A 22113-nucleotide genomic window follows, 5' to 3' on the forward strand; every position below is an offset into this window, starting at 1 on the left:
AATAAGTGTTCCCTAATCTAAAGTGTTACTGACTTTTTTCTCCAAGTCAACTCTGTAGATTTCTATTGTCACACGGGTCCTTGTATGGCAAATTAACAGTACTTTTAATTATTTTTTCAAATTTTCATGATGATAAACCTTATTCTTTTCAACCTGGAGGGCCAACTCTCTCAGAACAGCAAGTATGTAGCACAGGCCAGCAATTATGACCAGTAGTAAAATAGATTTGATCTCATTAAGACCAGACTTCCAACTCTCGTTAGCACTCGTCCTTTGAAAGTCGAGAGATGTCATGATTGGAAAGTGTGTTTGAATGGAGTGCGTCACATTTTGATAACAACCCCCTCTCCTTTTTCGTTACTCTTGAGAAGAGCAAATTAGTCAGCGTCAGCCAATAAATTTAGCTAACATTGCTAGCAAGCTACAGTATATGATTTTATTTTTCCTGGATTATAAGTTGGTTGTTGGAACACTACCCACGGGGGACCAGTGGAAATGATTGGCTGTTCAGGTTTAAGATGTCTAGAAAGAAAGGCTGGGAGCCAAGGTTACATTGAGACTAGCCTGGATGCATAACAGTTACAAATTAACATTTAAATGCACTACAACACAATCAGAGGTATGCTGTGGGGTGTGAGTGTGTGACCTGTGTGTGTGTGTGTGTGTGTGTGTGTGTGTGTGTGTGTGTGTGTGTGTCTCTCTCTTACCTCGCTTGGTTAGCTGGATATTGGCCTGCCGTCTACCGTTGCCATTCTCCACATAGCAGGAGTAGTTCCCCAGATCACCCTCCTCCACTGATTCGATAGTCAGGGAGATGGACACCTCCTGCTCTCCCAGGTGCTCCCTGATGGTCCTGCAGGGGGCGAGAGAGAACACAGGCTCGGTGAGGACTTGACAGCAATTGGACCAACAGTTACTCAGGTTACCGGCTCATTGGTTGTATTCCAAGTTGCCTACATTGCTGCACACCGGATCTCACAACATCTGGAGATGACTTTAACACTGCTGTGCAGTGCAACTGCGAAATGGAAAGCAACCAGTTACTCAACATCACCTTGCTTATTGTGACATGATTACGCATGACACCTGGATAGGAATCAGATGACAAAGGAGGATCATTGGAGATGTGACTTGACATGACATGACACAGTAATAGTAGAACCCTTACTACAATTGTACAATACAGTACAATCCAAGGAGCACTCCTGAATCTCAAAGTTTATGGAATATACTGTGGGGTGTGTATTGGCAAATATCAGCTACAGCTACCACAGAATTCAAATAACTCAGTGGCAGTTATATTTAGCAAAGTCCCATCCCTCAATATTCATAGCGATTTCGTAGATACACGATTTTGTAGTGCTGCTTTGAAGAACCTACAGTACATGCATTGTATCATGTTTGAGAGACTTTATAATATTATCTGATTCAAGTAGGCCTACTCTGAAACTAGACACCATTGCTTCTGGTTGCCGATGATGAAGGGTATGAGGGGAAAACCAGTAAAATAATGAGCTGAAAAGTTGTTTTTTTTATAGCGGCTACCATGGAAACCCAGGAATGGCAGAAAAACAATATGCGGTTAAAGTAAATGAATCTCCCCTGCTGGGCACACATGAAGCAGATGGTATAAATGGAAAAATAATGATCTCTTTTCTTTACGTTTACAGATATTGCTGCCATTTGGCTCCTTTTATGACACTCTGACTAATAATGCGAAAACGATGGCTGCAAGGGTGTCACACGGTGGTGTTCTCTTCTCTCTTGGGGGCACTCAACTACGGTTGGTTAATAACAATTAATCAAATTCCCCTTTTCCAGCATACTGGGTATGGGCGTATATCAACCAAATTAGAAAGTACAGCACTGGGAAAGCAAATGTGAATTCAATAATTACAGCTACGGCAATGCTCTTAGCACACAAACTGAACAGCCCCTACTGTAATTGCAAGTCCATAAAGCAGATAAGGTGGCGAGACATTCTAGCTTTTCCTAAACGACACAGAGGAGAGACACATTCAACAGGGCAAGGCTCAGAATGAAGGACATTTGGAAAATGAAGGAAAAGGAAACAAGGAAGTTCCATTGACTGTGTCTGAGCAGGTCCCTCAGAACAGCCTAGAAAACATTACGATGGCCCTTTTGAATATTAGGTCCATATCTGGCAAAAACGTTTCTCACTAATAATCATATCTCTAATAATAATCTTATCTCTGTGCGCAAATTGGAATGTATATTTTTAACTGAAACCTGGCTAAACATGAATGGGTCAGCCGTGCTTATTGTAGCCCCCCCCCCCCCACGACTATAGTTTCTGTCAGTCTATTAGAAGTGGGGAAAAAAGGTGGAGCAACAGCTACCATTTCTGCTGAAGCTCTGAGTTGCAGGGGCGTTTCCTTTGATGATTTTACGTCTACAGGCCACCCAAGCAATGTCCTACCTTCTTAACTGATTTTTCTGAACTCCTGTCTATTATCCATCCATGATTTTAACTTACATGTGGACAATGAGACTGACTCGAAAGCCATGGATTCGATTAATCTCTTAAATTCTATGGACTTTATTCAGCATGTTACCAGGCCCACCCATAACCACGGCCACACCCTGGACCTAGTGATTACAAAGGGTCTTAATAGTGTTATATCCTCTATTATTGCTCTCGCCATGTCTGACCACTATTGTGTTTTCTTTACTGCAATGGTACCTAAAGTTAAAAATAACATTTCATGCATTGTCAAGAAACATTATCTTAACTCAGAAGCAGCTGAGAATTTCATGATGATAATGAATATAAATAATACACCGTCAACAACCCCAGCTTCCATCTGTGATAATGATTTAGCAACCAGCTTCAACACCAAAGAGCAACGACAGTATTGACTCTGTAGCACCAGTCAAAGTGAAAACGGTTGTGGCCAAACAGAAAGCTCTGTGGTAAAATGAGGAAATTAACCAACTGAAAAGAATTTGCAGAAAGTCTGAGCAGAGATCTGCAGGTCCACCATGTTATGTTCTTTATCAGAACGAGGCCATCTTTCTGCTTTTAATGAGGCAATCAGAAACGCCAGATGAGATAATTTCTCAAAATTGATGATGAACTATGAATCATAATAATTCAAGAGTGCTCTATTCAACGATTGACAGTCTTATAACTCCCGCTCCCCCATGACACCCACGATCTGCTCTCCACCTCCAAATGTGAGGAATATTGCAACATCAGAGCTAAGATAACCAATATCACTAGGTTAACAAGTATCACTCTGGCAAGACCTCATGATTTGTTTGATGACATGTTACAGCACCCTCTTCAACCACACGGAATCAGCATGATTGCAGTGGTCGATACAGAAATGCTCAAAGTGGTGTCACAATTCTTCTACATGACCTCTCGGTCCAATTCCCACCAAGTTTTTTTTTTCTGAAGAAAACGAACTGTAATATCAAGCCCTCTGATTGGCTCTAATATCGATCCCTCTGATTGGCTGTAATATACAGCCCTCTGATTGGCTGTTAAATACAGCCCTCTGATTATTCCACTTCACTTATCAATCATCCAAGCAGTTTTTATCTAGATCAGATCATGAAGCAGCCAGGGCATGTAAGACAAATGCTGGGTCTCAAAATCTTACATCCTCTCATTTCCTCCATGATCAGCGATCTGGTGCCAGGTGTGGACGCCATCAGTGGTCATCAAGGAAAGAGTCAAGGAGAGGAAGCCATTTTAGTGTATTAAGACCCAGCCAATGATGACATGTGTGAGAAATGAATCCCTCCTTTATAGTCCACCCAGGGTCTTTAACAGCACCATCCTTCTCCATTCCCTGGCCAGCCAGCCAGAGACATAGGGGCCATGAGGCTGAAGGATAGGCCTGAGCTGATGGCTTTTTAAAGAGGCCGGCTGGCCATGTGTGTCGCTACATGGACTTAAAGAGTGTGAAAAAAAGGAAAAGAAATAAAAGCCATTGGGAATCATCACGGGTCAAATCTGTCTCTGGTGGCTTTGAATGTTTCCATGCTTCATTAGAGCTGCGGATTCTGTGTGATATCTGTCAAGCCATGGGTTGGAGTGTGTGTGTGTGTGTGTGATGTGTGTGTGTGTGTGAAGTGTGTATGTGATTGCGTGTGTATGTTTTAGTTCAAGTGTGTGTGTGTGTGTGCATGTGTGTTCAGGTTTTGTTTGAATAGAATGTGTGTGTGTGTGTGTGTGTGTGTGTGTGTGTGTGTGTGTGTGTGTGTGCGCAGGAGTGCATGGAGGAGGGGTGGGGAGGGGACGGCAGTGTGAAACTGGCGGAGCGTTGCTCTCTGGACGGAGATGAAAGAGCACTGGGGTCCTTGATGTTCCACCGAGTGAGGGAGCCAGTGTGAACACACAAGGGCCTGCTGAGATCATACACACATCAGAGAGAGATGCGTCGACACCCCCTTAATGGAACATCTCGCCCTGTTCCTTAGTTTGTCTTTGTTTCATGTTATTCATTTATTGTTTCCTGTTTATTTTTGTGTTCCTCAACTCACCTCTCTCGTTTCAGACACTTCACCACCTGCCCTTGTGTGTTTCCCGCCTATGTGTTTGTCTACCCCGCCCTGATTGGCTTCACCTGTTCCTCATCATCCTTCCCTGTGTATTTAGTCTGTGTGTTCCCCTGTCTCTGTGCCAGTTCGTCTTTGTACCTTCGTGTCATATGTCCCAGCATTTCCTAGTGTTAAGTATTCCAGTTTTTTTGATCTCCTAGTGTGTTTCTGACTTTGCCCTTTTTGCCTACCCCTTATTGGATTATCTGCCTGCCTTTTTGAACTGCCTACCTGTGTACCGAACCCTGCTTTGGCTACCCCCTTCCTGGATTATATGCCTACCCATTGACTGCCTACCTGTGTACCGTACCTTTTGGAAAATAAAGACTATTCTTTTGATTAAAGATTGTCTCCGAGTCGTGCGTTTGAGCCTGAGTAGAGTACTCCTGCCATTACACTTAAACCCACCACAGCACATCTCCTGGCTGCCACACACACATTGTCCCCTCAGCCGATGCTCATGGGGAGGTGTTAGATGAACTGCAAAGCAGCAAAGATACCTGACATATTTCCTGCTGAACCACCAGTACCTACAGTACGTCAAACTGTTGTCATCATGGGCTGGAGAATAGCAGCACGTGATTGGAGCAGTGGTTTGGATCAGCTGTTGGATCTCCAACCTCTTTTGGTATTTGTGATTGGAATTGGAATTCTGGAAACCCTTCATCAGCCAGTGATAGAAAATACAGTTTTACAGCGTGAAGGGCAGAGAGGGTATGCACTGTGATCAGGGGAGGCTGGTGGAGGTAGAAATTGGAGGACAGGCTCATTGTAATGCATGAAAAGGAATGAGGAATGGTAACAAACATGTGTGATGATAGATCAGGCATATTGGTCTTCTCTGGCTCCCCAGTACAGAACTGTACAGTATGTGTATGTGCTTCTGTTTGTGCTCTCCATGTCTCTAGGCATACACGAGACATAGATTCTTCAGTTGTCCCTGTGGAAGAACCTGTTTAGGGTGAATGTAGAACCCCCTGTGGAAAGAGTTCTACAGCACATAGAACCCCCCCCCCCCCCAAAAAACAAACAAACAAACAAACAAAAACGATTTGGTTCTACGTAAAATCATATTTCATTCCTTCCTCATGTTACAGGGGCTCCTGTTCATTTGTTCCTCAGATGCAATGGCATTACGCATTATACACACACATTATGGCATTAAGTCTCTTATAAACTCTGAAATAGAACAGAGCATGCTGGCTTCTCTTTAGTGTAGATTGTATGTAACAACTCAATGGTAAAACACTGTGCCAAATGCCCCAATTATCTTATTACTGAGCTCTTTTCAGAGAATACTCCTAGATGCAATGATTGCTAGGTGTGGATTTCAAGTTGGATGGATGAAAAACGAAACAGACACACACACAAACAAGCATACAAAGACACACAAAGACACACAAAGACACACACACACACACACACACACACACACAAACATACACATGCGGAGGGTCATACTCTTTCAGTTGGCTTAGCATTTTGATCTCTACTACCTCTTCACCAGAGTGGGAATAAGGCACCCATATCGTCAACACATGGAGCGATCCTCTCTCTCTCTCTCTCTCTCTCTCTCTCTCTCTCTCTCTCTCTCTCTCTCTCTCTCTCTCTCTCTCTCTCTCTCTCTCTCTCTCTCTCTCATAGATTTACAGTATTCTGGGACTAATTGGTCCAATGTCCTTCACCAGTGGGTAGTACCACTGTGTTAAACCTGGTGGCAAACATATCAGAGACGCTGCTATTGACAGGGACATTTTTCTTCTCCGCTGCTCTGTATGACTCCGTGACGGAGTTAACCTTTTCATTAGCTAACACTCGCTGAGCACAGGTACCTGTGTCCATGGGAACATGTAGTAGGTGTTGGAGGAGGAGCCTGGGTCATGATAAGAGTAAGAGCAAACCTGGATGAAATGCACCATTAGTTTGGAGTTTTCTCATCCACTCCATTTGTAGAATGATTAATTTAATGTTGTAAAGCTTCGGAGTGCAATGTGAGGGCAATTACCTGGAGTGTTCTGAACTACAAATCCATAAGTTCATATAAAAAATGAGGTTATTTCCTTATCTGAAGGTGGTTTGTGTGTTTAATATGAATGATCACAAAAGGTTTTCATTTACAGTCCAAGCTGGGCTTCTGATGCGGTACATATCCTCTAGATGACACAGCACATGATGAAGCTGAAGATGAGATGGATGGATGGATGGATGGATGGATGGATGGATGGATGGATGGCTAAATTGATAGGTAGTTACCGCAGAAAAACAAAAAATAAGGAAGACACTTTAAATGGCGATTCTCCACTTCACAAACCACATCACATGCTTCGAGCTTGTAAAAAGATGTGGGTTGGAAGTATTTTAATTCTCTATAAGAACTCGGAGGAATGCTTTAAGCTGAAACACGTTGGTTTTAAAAGATAAAGGTATCGCCTGTCATCCTCTTGAGGATAGGCTGACGTTTCTGTATGTTCAGCTGGAAGGTATATGGGCATGCCCTGGTCATGTGTGTACTGTAGTAAACCATGGTGAGGACCTTCTAAGTGTGTGTGTGTGTGTGTGTGTGTGTCTGTGTGTGTATGTGTGCGCGTGCATGTGTGTGTGTGTGTGTGAGTCTGTGTGTGCGTTTGTGTATGTGTGTGTGTCCAGGGTCAATGCGGAGAGCAGCCTCTCCAGACGCCCACAAATCAGAGCATGAGAACTCCCAGAGTTCCCCTCTTCAGCTCTTCGACTATCGCCCACTCCGTCTAACTTTAGCATTTGAGACACGCAACGTGATAAGCGAAGCAGAGCCCAAATCACTTTCGGAGAAACGCCTGCACTATGCACACATACACGGCATATGATAATAAAGAATGCATGATCATCTGCATAATTGATAAACGGCATAAAACATTAATGGATATTATTAAAGAAATCGCTCAGCTGGCGATGGCAAAAATCCATTTTTACTAGGGCTGTCACAGAATGCAGTGAGGTGTTTGCGGTAACTTGGCTTAAATGGTTGTCATTGCATCACTGTGCCTGCCTTGTGCAAGGATAAGTTATCCTGATCTCCGATGTGGGGCATGCATACGCAGCCTGAAGCTGTTCTTGTACCTTATATACTGTATATTACGGTGCTGAAACCATCTCATCCTGCTGTAGGGCCCGTCCACACACAGATGGATGAAATGCACAAAGAACACATTATGCATTCATTGTATCGGTCAAAAAGTGAAACTTGTTGAAACTTTGAACAAACATAAAAGGAATTACAGAAAGATGTCAGATGGCCGTCTGTTGTTTCAATCGTCCATCAACGTGAACCCTTACGGATGGACCATTGGCCCAATTTGTTTCCATTTGTGACAGATATATGGCCAGGGGCTTTGGCGGGTAATTCCATGTTATTGAGACAGGGTCTTACTTGATGTCACTCTCATGAACCCGGCTCTCGTCCAGGTCCTCGATGAACTTCTCTCCCTTCATCCAGTAGATAAGTGGACTGACGTCCCCGCTGTAGCCGAAGAATGCTCTGCAGGTGAGGTTGACTGGATTTCCTGTAGAGGGCAGGAAACAGGAAATGATCTGGTTATTGAATTGATTGCGGTTTAATGGATTGAATGAGGGCCAAAGTCAGACCTAATGGATTTGACCCCAAGTCATTTTGATGCGACAGTGGTAGAAGCATGAGTCCAGATATTCATGTTACTGTTAAGGAACTAGACCTGGTTGGAAAATGATTTGAAATGTGCTTTATTTAGCTTTCCTGTGTAATGGAACCAATGGAATCCTCTGAAAAGTGCCAACCCTGCCCCCCCATGAGGACCAAGCAAGCACAATCAACTATTCCAATGGGCAGAATGCCTCAGGCAACATGAGAATAGACTGCTTACATAGTGTTAGATCAGAAAATTATCGTCAGTGGTATCTCCTGAGACAACTGTATGAAACTCTATAGGAAAGACAATAACAGCAATCACACACTCTCTCACGCTCCCACGTACAGAGTTCCTTCCATCTCAGGAGCCTTCGTTAGAGAGTGAGTCAGAACTTAGAATCTAACTAAGCCCTGAACATCTACAGTGCCTTCGGAAAGAATTCAGACCCCTTCACTTTTTCCATATTTTGTTGTGTTATAGACTCAATTTAAGATGGATTAAATTAAAAGAATTTGCCATCAATCCACACACAATACGACAAAGTGAAAACATGTTTTTAGAAATTTCAGTAAATTTATTAAAATTGAAATACAGAAATACCTCATGTACATAAGTATTCAGACGCTTTGCTATGACACTTACATGCTAAAATGCTTGATTGAATCAAGCATCAAATTGATTAATATCTTAGTTTTTATAGGGTCTCTGATTTGCATAGGAATCAATTACACCCTGTGTGGATCAGGTTGTCATTACAAACTGAGCAAATGGAGAGGAACAAACTGCTCAGGAATGCGACCCTGCCTGGGGAGACTGAATACTTTCCAAATGCACTGTATACTACTACCACGACCACCCCAAGACTGTATACTACTACCACGACCACCCCAAGACTGTATACTACTACAACGACCACCCCAAGACTGTATACTACTACAACGACCACCCCAAAACTGTATACTACTACAACGACCACCCCAAGACTGTATACTACTACCACGACCACCCCAAGACTGTATACTACTACCATGACCACCCCAAGACTGTATACTACTACCACGACCACCCCAAGACTGTATACTACTACCATGACCACCCCAAGACTGTATACTACTACAACGACCACCCCAAGACTGTATACTACTACCACGACCACCCCAAGACTGGGACCAACTCTAGCTACTGTACATAATCAAGAGAACAATCAATAGGTTTTTTTCTCAGTTAGCCAGGAGAGGGATGGAGAGAAGCTTCCGGTAATGATGGGAGAGGACACTCTCCTGTGTCCTTATACTCTTCAACCCTACCAGCTACTGTACTGTAGTGTGAGTGTGAAATATGACTCATCTTTCACACTCATATCTGGTTGATGTTCTGGGGTAGTGCAGACACTGGGCAACACACTGAAAGTACATATTTTCTTTATGTGATGGCAAAAATCAGTTATCACACCTGATTTTGTGAAAGTGGAGCACTGACACGTTGAAATATAATTCATAGGCTCTCAAATATAATTCATATGCTCTCAGATTTGGTAATTCTACTCATTTGGCCTCTAACTCAATGTGGCTTTGGGACATGGCACTGGGATACATAATTGCCATGGTAAAGTGTAATAAGCATAATTAGATTGCACATCCAATATCAGATGAGTTGGTTGTTAATAAAGCTGTCTCGAAACCTATATTTCCAAAAGGTACAACAAAGATGGCCACCGTTCCATCCATCAAGGGACCACTGATTTGAATGTCCGTTATATCAATTCTAATTCTATGGACATGGAGTGCTTAAAGAGCCAGATGCGGTAATGGAATTGTGATGGGGCGCTCAGCTGCACACAGCTCCAGCAGGAAGCAGCAGCGGCAGCAGCATGATGCAGCAGGCAGGGTGATGTACAGATAGACTGCTGGGGCTGGGACGAGACTGACACTGTCAATGGACTGAGGGGGTAAGCTGACACGGCTCAGGAGACATTCTCTCCCTCTGCAGGAGTTTTTCTCCCCAGCTCAGCTCATTTTGAACGCATATCTTATGTGTCGGGAGAGATAAACCAGTTTAAAGCCCCCCCTCTCTCTCTCTCTCTCTCTCTCTCTCTCTCTGTCTAACTCTCCACCCAGCTCTTGGGACAGGAGGATGAGAGGAACTGGATTAAGGAACTCTCTCTCTTCCATCCCTGTTCTGTCTCTCCCACCTTACCTCCCTTCCCTCTCTCCCTCTCCCTCCCTCCCTACCCCTTCATCTCTCTCCCACAATGTGTCTGTCAACCTTCAGTAGAACCTGGAGGTGTGACAACCACACTAACCAAAACACACCAAAGCAAGAAAGAGAGAGCGTACAGCCATATCAAGCCGCTGATCAAGGGCATTATCGAAACGTGTGTTCAAGAAGGCAAAGAGGTGATTCAGCATCCTTCATTAGTGTTCCTCACTCACCACCCTATGGCTGAGGCTCAGATGTCTGGAAGATGGCAGATAGTACCTCCGTATAATTGGGTACTTGGCAGTTCAAAGATAATAGGGGATTTTACCATTTCCCTAGGCCCGTTCTTTTTTACACAATGTTATAGCTCTCATAGGATGCGGAGAGCAAGACTAATTGGAGACTAATAAAGGACCTGGGAATCCAATTGAGTTGTATATTTTCTAATCTATGATTAACTGTAACCTTTTCTACACTTGGGGTATGTGTATACGTAAAGGTGCTGTAATGGCTTACAATTGTGACACTGAGATTGAGTGTGACAATGCTTACTGACCTCGGAGGTCAACAAGGCTATGGAGCCACTAATTGAACAGTACCTCTTCAATCCACAAGAGGTCACTCTGGAGCTACAAAGCAAGGACTGGAGCAAAAAACAGAAAAGCAAAGCGTTTTGACAGATACAGCTACGGTATAAGAGGAATCATTGTTCTCCTCATGCAACTCCACAAGCAAATACCTGTACCTTTATCATGGTGGGATTGAATTCATACACACACGTACACGCTCACAAACACACATGCGCGCACGCACACGTGCACACACTCATGCGCGCACAAACACACACACACACACACACACACACACACACACACACACACACACACACACACACACACACACACACACACACACACACACACACACACACACTCGCTCCAGAACACCAGGACACATTTAAATCCCCAACCCCTGGCCCTAGCCCTGGCCGGAAAAAAATGTCCTAATGCGATTGTCTGCTCTCTCTTTCCTCTTCCTTATCTCCCTCTGCCTTTCTTAAGCCTCTCTTAGTCACAGTAATAAGAAAAAAAAGCCACATCAATGGCAGCTGCTTCTGTGTGGAGGAAACAGTCGATGGGATGCCTGGTCACCAGAGGAGACACACAGTGGCTATCGAAACAGGATGCTACTGTACAACGCAAAAGAGGAGGAGGGAGTAGAATGTTCCTATGCTTGGTCAATCTGACCTTCAGTATACTTGTATACTCCGTCCCATTTTGAATGGACTGTAGAGTCGACTCAAACTCAAAACTGTGGAACTTTATAGAGAGGAAGCCATTTTTATGGCTGCCCTGAATAAATCAAGGACCTAGTCAACCACAGAAGCGAGATTTCAAAGTGAAGGGATGACGCCTTTGAAATCCCAGCAGTAATGACACTGAAAAGAAGGTTTTTAATCCTCCCCCTCTTCACACATGGAGAGAGGAAGGCAATTTACAAACGGACAATTAAGCCAAAAGTAATAACAGGGCTAAAAAACAAAAGGATGTGTGTGTGTGTGTGTCTATGTGTGCGTGTGCGAGAAAGTCAGGGACAGACTTGAATAATGGTCAGCTGATGCACTGGGCTAATCGTTTCTCTCTGCTGTGTCCTTGTTGCTTTGTTTTCTTTGCCTCTCCAATCATCCACTATAAGCTACTACATACAGTACTGTGTAACATTCAATAAGCCATCTCTCCACTTGCATGTGGGCCCTATACGCAGCCATTCATACATTGGACCTCATTACCGACTTGGCCGACGCGATGATTCGCTCATTAAGTGAGTTTATGGACCGCCACAATGCAATGACTAAACCATTGTCTCCTAACTATTCTCAAGAGTAAAACAGCATCATTACACTTTTCATCAACAGAGTTGTGGAGAACAATGCATCCACTGAAGGTTTCCTTTTCCTCATCTGTAGCGCAATGAAGGATTGTGGTGACGTCCAATCAGAGAGCAAGTACACATCAATCAAATGCAATAGCATAGGCATCAATGGATTGATGTGTGGCTGCGTGGACAGAAGGGGGATTGATAAGGGTTATATAACAGCATAGACTCTGAAGAGAGAGAGAGAGAGAGAGAGAGAGAGAGAGAGAAAGGAAGGATCTAAATAAAACATCCCTGGTGGAGCACAGCCTGACATTTAAAAAGATCAACAGCCTCTTTTGCATTGATATTTCAACAATGCAATGCACTTAAGCACAGAGGGTGATTATTATCACTAAAAGTCCCCAGCCCTTCAGGACGATTGTTTTACAAAACTTCACAATTAAAGTCTAGTATAGAACAAAAAGGTGGCTACTCTTACTTTATAATGTGTATATAATATCATACCTGTAATCACTGGGTCACATCTGGGGACTGAACCAGAAACCGTGGGGTTAGGCCAACCTTGACCAGAACAAGGTGGGGCGGGGGGGGTACAAATGAGTGCAAAATATGTGTTCACTAAAATAAAGTCTTTCCTGGAATTTTGTTGCTAACCACAATAATAATAACAATAATAATAATAATAATGATGTCATAATTTATGACAAGGACATGTTTATCTGAGAATTGTGTTGAAATGCTAGTCCACAGCTTCAGGGAATAGTGTCCTCTGTGAAATGCTGATGCTATCCAATGTTAGCAGGGGATATAAAGCTCAGTCAAGGAGAAAAGGGAATGGCTATCAAGCGAGGCTGAACCCTCACTGAGCATTCTCTTTGAGTGCTGGAGCCCTATGTTTAGCCCAGGTCTACCGAGAGGCCTGGAGAATTTCTGAGCAGCACCCTTTGGGAAGAGCTACTGGAGCAAGGCTGGAGAGAGAGAGAGAGAGAGAGAGAGAGAGAGAGAGAGAGAGAGAGAGAAAGAGCATAGCGGGGTCCTTCAGGCCTTGCAGCCTTTAAGCATTGATGTGTGCCCACCTTAGCTTCAAGTAGAGATTCCCTGTAGGCACAACACTAGGATCAGCTGACCTCAATCGCCCCATTTACGGGGGAGAATTGCAAAACTGAACATAGGGATCCTACTCCGTCCAGCCCACCTTACCCCAAAAGACTCTCAACAAGCCTCTTGACCCAGCCTTCAAGTCCCCCCCCCCCCAACCCCCCCCTCCCACCTGCAAGGACTAGTGGAGTGAGAGTGTCCGTCAGCCAAGCCAAACCAGGGATGGCTTACTGTGCCCAGGAACGCTACACATCCTCTCTCAGGGGCAGAGTCTATCAAGTACAGCACACGCACTATACAGTAGCACTGTAGGTGCTGGTGATCAATGGGGCTCGTGAGTGGAACGAGTGAGGAAGGCTGACCGACTGGACCCACTGAAGCGAGGACTGTGCAAGGTAGACGGTCTGAAAAACCGGAGGAGAAATGTTGCTCTTTATCCTTCAAATCCCAGTGAAGGAGGTGGGGAACAGGAATCAATGTCTCTCTCTCGCAGGAGAAAACGAGAGGAATTTTTCTTGGCCTTGGGGATGTGAGAGTGGGGCTGACGCAGCTCACCTGGGTGTCCGAGGCGAGTGTGTGTGTTGACACTGAAAGTGCAGTCTCTCTCTCTTTCTTAGTCCATCTCTCTTTCCTGCTTTCTGTGCTTTACCACCTCTGCCAATACTCTATCTTGCACTCTCCTTCCTCTCTCCTTTTTTTCTCTTTCCTTCTCTCCCCTTCCTGCTCTGTCACCCCTTTCCCTCTTCCCCCAACTCTCTCATGCACTCTCTTTCTCTCCCACTCCTTTCCTCCTCTCCCTCTCCCTCTTTCCCTACTCTCTCTCTTTTACGCCTCCTCTCCTCCTCTCCCCCTACTCTCTTCCTCTCAATCCCTCTCTCCCCCCTACTCTCTACCTCTCTATCCCCTCTCCCCTCTCCCTCTTTCCCTACTCTCTGTCTCTTACTCCTCCTCTCCTCCTCTCTGCTCCTTACTCTCTTTCTCTTAATCCCCCCCCTACCCTCTACCTCTCTATCCCCCCTCCCCCCTCCCCTCTCTCCCTCTCTCCCTCTACCTCTCTATCCCCCCTCCCCCCTCCCCTCTCTCCCTCTCTCCCTCTACCTCTCTATCCCCCCTCCCCCCTCCCCCCTCCCCTCTCTCCCTCTCTCCCTCTACCTCTTACATTTGAGCATGTATCGGGAGAACCGTGTGTTTGTGCACATTCTGGAGCATGACAAATAATGAGGACAGTGTGGTGCTGCAGTGGCTGAGGGACTATGCAACACGCAGGGCATTAGCAAAAGGTTACAGCTCTGGTGCTATCAGGCTCCAGGAGACAAGATACCTGTAGTTTCAACAAGAATGTGAACTCCTCCGTTTTTTTGTCTAAGGACAAATGTCAACATGTTGCATGCTTATCACTTCATGGAAAGATATAGATGTGGCTTTTGAGGGTGTTGCCTTGCGACTCTTACTCTACTCTTACTGTACTCTCTGTATGCAGTAAAAAGACATAACTGTATTTGTGGTTTCCTTCTACCTTAAACATTATGCTATTTTTTTTCAAAGAGCCTTCAAAATGGATAAAGGGATACCCTTTTGGACATGCTTCTATATGACCCTGGTTAGATGGAAATCACATCATCACTGACCATACGGACTACTACTCTGAATCCATGACTGTCTCATTTTCCCCTCGGCCATTCTGATGCAAAACTGGAAATGCAGGAGAGTGCTCATCCAGTCTTCCATAGCGAATTCATTCGCCAGTCTCGCTATTCCTGCTGCATATCCACATCAACCCTTTTAGATTGTCCCTCTAGGGCCTCTGTCGTCCACTGTGAAGAAACTCTACCTCCTTCCCAGCGTCATCCTCTTGGTGACATTTGTGTAACCATCCAATCCGGCTAACACACGCCACAGTTTAGAGCCTATTCAACTTTATAGACACGCTTTATGTGCAAGCAGACCGCCGGTGGAGTTTAAGAATTCAGATAACCTTGTGCTTCTTAAAAAATAGCTTGTCTTAAAACCTTGGCACTTAAGCCTCTCGCAATCCATTTAATTAAAACAATACAATAAATTACGAGCAATGCTATCAAGGGAGAGAAGCAAACAGAAGGGAAGTTAAATTATGACCTTGTACTGGAGAACATTTTAAGGGGGTATCATGGTGCATGCATAAATTTAAGACTACAAGTGCTGACCTGTCACTCACTCACGTTACCAGAATGCAAAGCGCAGACGTACATATTTCATGCTCCGTGGGAGAGCCACTAAATATAAAACCATGTTTATATTATGTATGAGAAACAAAGCTATAATTCAATATATATGGAAACCAGGAAGCATTAAGGATACACATACATGGATACATTCTCAAATGTGTAGTTTGATGCCAATTTAATTTCCCTTGATGGGAGAATAAAGGAAAAGTGATGGATATCGTATGATCGTTGTATGGTTCTGACAGGCTGAAATGTCCTAAAATGATACGTCAGCCGCAGCATAGTCTCCAAATTAATATGCTTTGGTGGATCGTTTCTACAGACCAAAGAATATATTCTGTGTCAATGTATTATCTGGCTATACCAGCGTTGACCACCTGTGGTGTTGTAAGACACGTCAAGAACTAAAGATACGTTATGTGAGAGTTATGTGAAGAGCAAGATACATTACAGAGAGTTATGTGAATTTGTACTTGCATGGTGGTTAAGCAGTATTAAGCATTAATTTAGAGTGGTGAAGGTAAGGGTACGTTGTCAGGGGAACGCATTAGCAAACATTCACATCAGCAACAATAATTAGCAAGAATTTGCACAAATGTCCTGTGATTTGTTTGTTTAATCCTTTTTGTGTACCCTGAGATGAGTGAAACATTATAAAAGTTGTATCAGTAATAACTATGTATAAGTAGTGTATAACCTATCAATAAATGAGTATTTTAGAATGTTACAAATATGTAGCCTATAAGTATTTAGAAACCATTGTTTTCCAATGGAGGATGGGGCTGTACTTTCTTAAGCATAAGCATTTATAATAGCTTATTCATTAAGTTGAGATGATAACGAGTAATGTCATTTTACAAGCCTTACAACATTCCAAATCCATCAAGTCATTATCCAAGCCCTTAATACCCCATTAATCTCAGATTTCTGCATACAGTATCTGTCCACTATATGCTTTCCCCAAACCCTGATAATCAGTTTGGATGAGTCCTTGACAGATGGATAACATTAGAGTAAAGGTGGTGTGTGTGTGTATGTGTGTGTGTGTGTGTGTGTGTGTGTGTGTGTGTGTGTGTGTGTGTGTGAGAGGGGGAGAGAGAACTCGAGAGGGAGAGAGTAAGGAGGAGAGAGAGTTCAGTGTAGTAGAGACAGAATGTGTATGTAGTGTACAGTGTGTTTGTGTCAGTGAGTGTGTGTGTGCGGGTTTGTGTGTGTGTGTGCGCGTGTGTGTGCATGTGTATAAAGGTGACCATGGGTGATGTCTGAGGAAGCATACTGATGAGTTCTCCTTGTAAACTGATCGCATTACCCCCCCTCCAACCCTCCCATCCCCCCCACCCCCGTCCTCCCCCTCTCTCTCCGCAGGTACCACATCCACTATCTCAATGATGGACATGTTTCTCAATCACTGTTACCGTATTTGCATTCCTAATGACTTGTGGCACCATGCCTGGACCGGGGGAGAGCTGTCAGACTTGCCTTGACTTATCTGAACGGGCCAAGCCGTAACTTCGGCAGACTGGCCCCAGACGATAAAATGTTCCGCAATGGCCTTGTCACAAAAATGCCAATTTTAATGCTGCTGGTGACACAGCCTACCTCGCTGAAACACTTAGCCAAATTGACTTAGGATGTGGTTAAATCATATTTTCAAACCAAGGCAAGGGAGTAGTATTCTGTAGGGAGAGATAGACATAGGGTTGATGTGCAGGGTGGAGCTGTCAGAATTGGGATGTGTCCCACTGGGCCTGCTCTTGCACAGCATGCTGGGATAAAGGAGGGAGGGCTGGGTTTGAATTCACACTGAGCGCTGACTGGCAGGGGATGGCCACTTTGAATGTTGATTGGCTCAGAGCAGCATGGATACCCACTCTCGGTCAAGGACTGAAGAGTTGAGTATGAAATCAGAGAATACAAAGCGGATCACAGATACGGATCAAGAGGATGATGGGCACTACCATGATGCATCCTGAATGAAAATGAGCATATATGTATGATACTGAAACATGCATATATGACATCTCACAATTCCATGCAGTGAACATATTTTACCTTCCACTGAAAGACAATTATGAGGTACAGTAACATACTGTATTTAACGGCAATAGGGAAAGGACAATATACATACATCTACTGTATGCATAGAGTCCATTGTATATGCATACTGTGTATGAGAGTCCATTTCCCTGAGTCACTTAGACAAGCCATACAGCCGCAGTGGCATTGCAACAGTAAACTCAGGCAAAGTCATCATGTGGAAGTTAATCTCTGGCTGCGTAGTGAGGCTGTAATACTAAAGCTCATGAGGAATTACGGGGAGATTTTCGAGAAAAGCTGCTGGCAGCAATTTCCCTGTCGCTTTATTAGCCAATATGCGCAATTTGTGCGAGCACTTTAATGTGACAGGATACGTCTTGTTTTCCACCACATGCTACTGGACATGGAGGCTAGTGTCTGGGGGTACTACGGGGGAGGTGTGTGTGTGTGTGTGGGTAGTTGGGGGGGGCAAAGGGTAGGGGGGTAGGAAAGACCCCCCCCACACACACACACACACGGTCGGTGGATGACCATTACACACACACACACACACACACACACACACACACACACACACACACACACACACACACGCACACTCCACACATGCAAACATTTTGTGTATAACATCATCACAAAGCTGAACACAGGAACAATGTTCGAGACAAGACTGTTCAAGGCATGAATTGAATGAGGCTTTGTCTTAGCAAACATCAAAACATTTACTGTATAGTGAGTCATGTAGACCATTTCTTCTACTGTTCATGTCCAAGATTACAGGGTGGATGGCAGCATATTGAAGCTGTATGAATGTGTGTGGTGTGTGTGTGTGTGTGTGTGTGTGTGTATAAAAGTATGCTTGTGTCTGTGTATGTGTGTGTGAATGTGTGTATAGTACAGTTGGTGTGCGTACTAGTGTGTATGTGAATGTGAATGTATGCACTGTATGTGTGTGTATGAATGCATGATTGTGTATGTGTGTGTGTGTGTTTGTGTGCGTGTGTCTCTGTGTGTGTGCGTGTGTTTGTGTGTGTGGAGGTGGGGGTATTGTATGAATGCATGTGTGTCTCAATGGAGAGGGAGCCAGGTAATGCTCTCAGCATGGCTAATGGGTCTCCAGCTGAGCTCTGCACTGCTCTATGCACACACAGGTCCCAACCCCCAGAGCCCAACATGGCTGCACCACAGAGCAGGCTTCACAGTAGCAAAACACTCTTAATGCTCAGAGCGGTCGGGGACTACAGCTTTACTCAATAGAGAAACAGTAGAAACAGAAACAGTAGGGCATGGTGATATTTCTACAATGCAGTATTATGGTTATTAAGTAAGCAGTAATGCACACCAGGTTGTGCATTAACAGCCGATATGATTTGTGATTGTCAAATATGAATGCATAGCTTGGAACACGGTTTCAGCCAATCAGAGCACATATTTCTTTGTACATGTTTATTACAATAGTTCTGGGACATTCATACAGTTATTCACCTCCATCACCACTTTTGTAGTCTGTTTACACATTGAGTAAATAGATTGTTTATGTTAGTTTCCCCCTAATTGTACTCTTGTGTAGCACTGCAGAGATGATGTACTCTAACGATAATCTACGACTGAAGAGGAGGGGACAGAATTCCCACTAAAGGGAAGAGGCATCAAACAAAGCCAACACATGTCCAAACTCTCACAGGAGTTACGCGAATCCTCCTCTGCCTTCAACAGCTCCTGTCTCTCTTCCAAACAGCTGTGTGTGTGTGTGTGTGTGTGTGTGTGTGTGTGCGTGTGTGTGTGTGTGTGTGTGTGTGTGTATGTGTGTGTGTGTGTGTGGGGTGTTGTGTAATCTTCATTCTGCTCATGTAGCCTATACTGCATATAAGCAGCTTTTCTATACCTGCTCTTGTGTCCCATTAGACTCAACCAGATAAACAACAGCAATACTCAATATTCTCAATTACTCCATGCATTTGCATCTCATTGTCAACCAACGCCCACCGTAAGGAACACTGCAGAGGATCACAGAAGGAAGACAAAAGAAGAAACAGTGGAGTCAACAGTGCAGGGGTTGTGAGAGAAAGAGCTGTTCTGTGGGCGAAGAGAAAGTGTATGGTTCCAAGTATGAGGCCATGTTCTTCGATGTGAGGTTAAGACGGGGTACTGTACAAGGCTAGAATAAAATGTAAACAGGAAAAAAATCATTTTCCAGCTTTGATACCACCTTATTTCATACAGTAGTAACTACCTTCTCTGTTCAAGCATCTTACATGCAAAAATAATTACATGGAAACTACAGTCCATCTTAATAATTAAGTAATAACAAGGTAATTGTCTTTCTTGTTACTGGTAATTACAGATAATTACTGGTAATTACCATATTATTACCAGCTTATTCAGAGCTGTAAAGTGCTATCGAAAACATCTTAAATACTTAACTGCTGTGGTTGATTGAGTTTGCCTGGCTTGATGGGAGCTCAAGGTTATGACTGAATAGGGCCCTACTGTAGTGTCAGTGGTAACAGAGCAGTAGCGCGGGTGAGTCTGTGGCTCCATGGTAGAGACAGGCAGTCAGACAGGCCTACTAAAGTGCCTCTGGCCTCTGTGTTGGGTCCTGGGGCTGGGCCTGGGTGTTGAGCCAGGAGTCTGGAAGCACTTCACACAAACCCCACATCACAGAGGCTGGGGGGGTCACACCAAAGACTGCATGCTGCCTCCCACAACCCATGGCTTCCCAGTAGGCATCAGGCCCAGGTCACCTCTGATCTTTCACCCACAAAGGGTCAAGTTGAATATCCTCCTATAAAAGGGGTCCAGATTCATGGAAACTATGAGCCTGTAAGGCATTATGTATATAATACTGTAGTGTACAGAGAATACTTTATAATATAATGGAAAGAGTAATGATAAACACAAAGCAGTGTTTGAATTCATCTCACTCTCAGTGGTGAAGAGTTGAAGTAATTTATTCAGTCTCCAGTATAGATAAGGTATAGCTATTTTAACTTAACAACCTTGGGAAAATTGAAAACCATAGCAAACTGCCTGTCTGGCAGTCTAGGGTCAGAATCATGGAAAAGTAGTGTCATTGTAATGATAAAAAAAAGAGAAGGAAAATAGGAAAAAGAAGGTGCGGTACCTTGAGGGCTCAAACTAATGATGCGTGTAATAAATGAACCTGCTGCCCAAAAAAGCTGGCCCAGGCGGAAAATAATTGAACGTAAAAACGAATGAAGTACTTCCATAATTTGTATTGCATCCATGAATATGATATTAATTACAGTAAACACACTGAGACTCGTATAAATATAATATATCTCATTCAAACAATGTTATATCAAAAGTCTATGACTGAAATCTGACTGATAGAAGAACATAAAAAAGCTAAGTACTCAAAGTGTGTTTTCATGCCAGACAGATGGTGAGTCGTTCTGGCGTCTGCGTCCTGACACTCTCTCTGCGTTGATGATTGCTTTGGTTAAGGGCCTTTATACTTTCAAGTGGACCTTGGGAAACAATACACACTGTCCTTAAAGATCCCTACTGAACCGCAACGGATAAATATCAAAGGGCCAATTCATCATGGCGACGGTGGAGTGGCCGTCTGAGAGACGGTTAGTGCCCCCTGTGTGACCCACGACTCCTCAGGCTTAACTGCCACAGCTCAGGAGTGGTGACCCCGTCTGGAAGAAATACCACGGGCCTTGTGGGGAGGGGAGCGGAGGGGGGTATCTCTGCTTTTATCAACACAGCCTGCTGAAGATGACACCTGCAAGTAACAGTTTAATAGCTGAATAATGTCTCTGACCGGCTCCTCCAGCTGTGCCAGGGCAGCCTACCAAGTGAGCGCTGGTTTTGCTCTCTTTAGCTCTCTGATAGGGGGCTGATAAAGCGACAGTGGGAATGCTAGCACTGTGTGTGGAATGGGCCGGAAACACCAGCGGCCAGGGGGATGGATATATCTCCACCATCCACCTGCTTTAAATGCTAATTCAAACCCCAAATGTGAATGTCCTTGAGTGGCCAATGTTGACCGGCGTTTCCCAACATGTCTTCAGGATGTGAGGTCTCTTAAGTGTTGTGAAAACCCAAACAGCTTTATTGTGATTGTGACCACTGCGTAAGCATGATTTTTCCACACGTCATAGGCTACAGTATAAATATCATAAGCCCAAATACTGGCTTTGTCTGGGACATAGATAGGAGATTCTGCTCTCTGACACCATGACATTGCTTTGAAAAAACTCCCAAGTTCATGTTTATGGAATCCTATTGAGGATTTATAACTTATAGACTTATTGGCTTATTGGTCCCATAGAAGCTTAAAGTAGCCTCGTCTCCAGGCAAATTCAGCATCTATGGTATGTCTTTAGGCATAGAAAACCTAAAATTCAGTCAAAAGCGGAATCGCATTAGTCATGAAGAGAGGTTACCATTCCTGGTGAATTAAATAATGCAGTTTTAGAGGTGGTGGGTGGCTTGTATGTTAACTAACAAAT

The 22113-nt window shown here is 44.0% G+C and overlaps 1 protein-coding gene across 1 annotated transcript in view; it reads right to left on the reverse strand.

The window, feature by feature from the left end:
• The window catches only part of LOC310814914 (interleukin-1 receptor accessory protein-like 1), a gene marked incomplete at its 5' end in the record, with an annotated part of 175974 nt that overhangs the window by 12114 nt on the left and 141747 nt on the right, over window positions 1-22113 (reverse strand). Inside the window, 2 exons of the mRNA XM_083684480.1 lie at window positions 708-853; window positions 7979-8111. Of these exons, the coding sequence (XP_083540606.1) occupies window positions 708-853; window positions 7979-8111 (279 nt within the window). The remainder of the gene's footprint in view (window positions 1-707; window positions 854-7978; window positions 8112-22113) is intronic.

Source organism: Argentina silus (assembly GCF_951799395.1).
Source record: "Argentina silus genome assembly, chromosome: 14".
Classification (NCBI taxonomy): domain Eukaryota; kingdom Metazoa; phylum Chordata; class Actinopteri; order Argentiniformes; family Argentinidae; genus Argentina; species Argentina silus.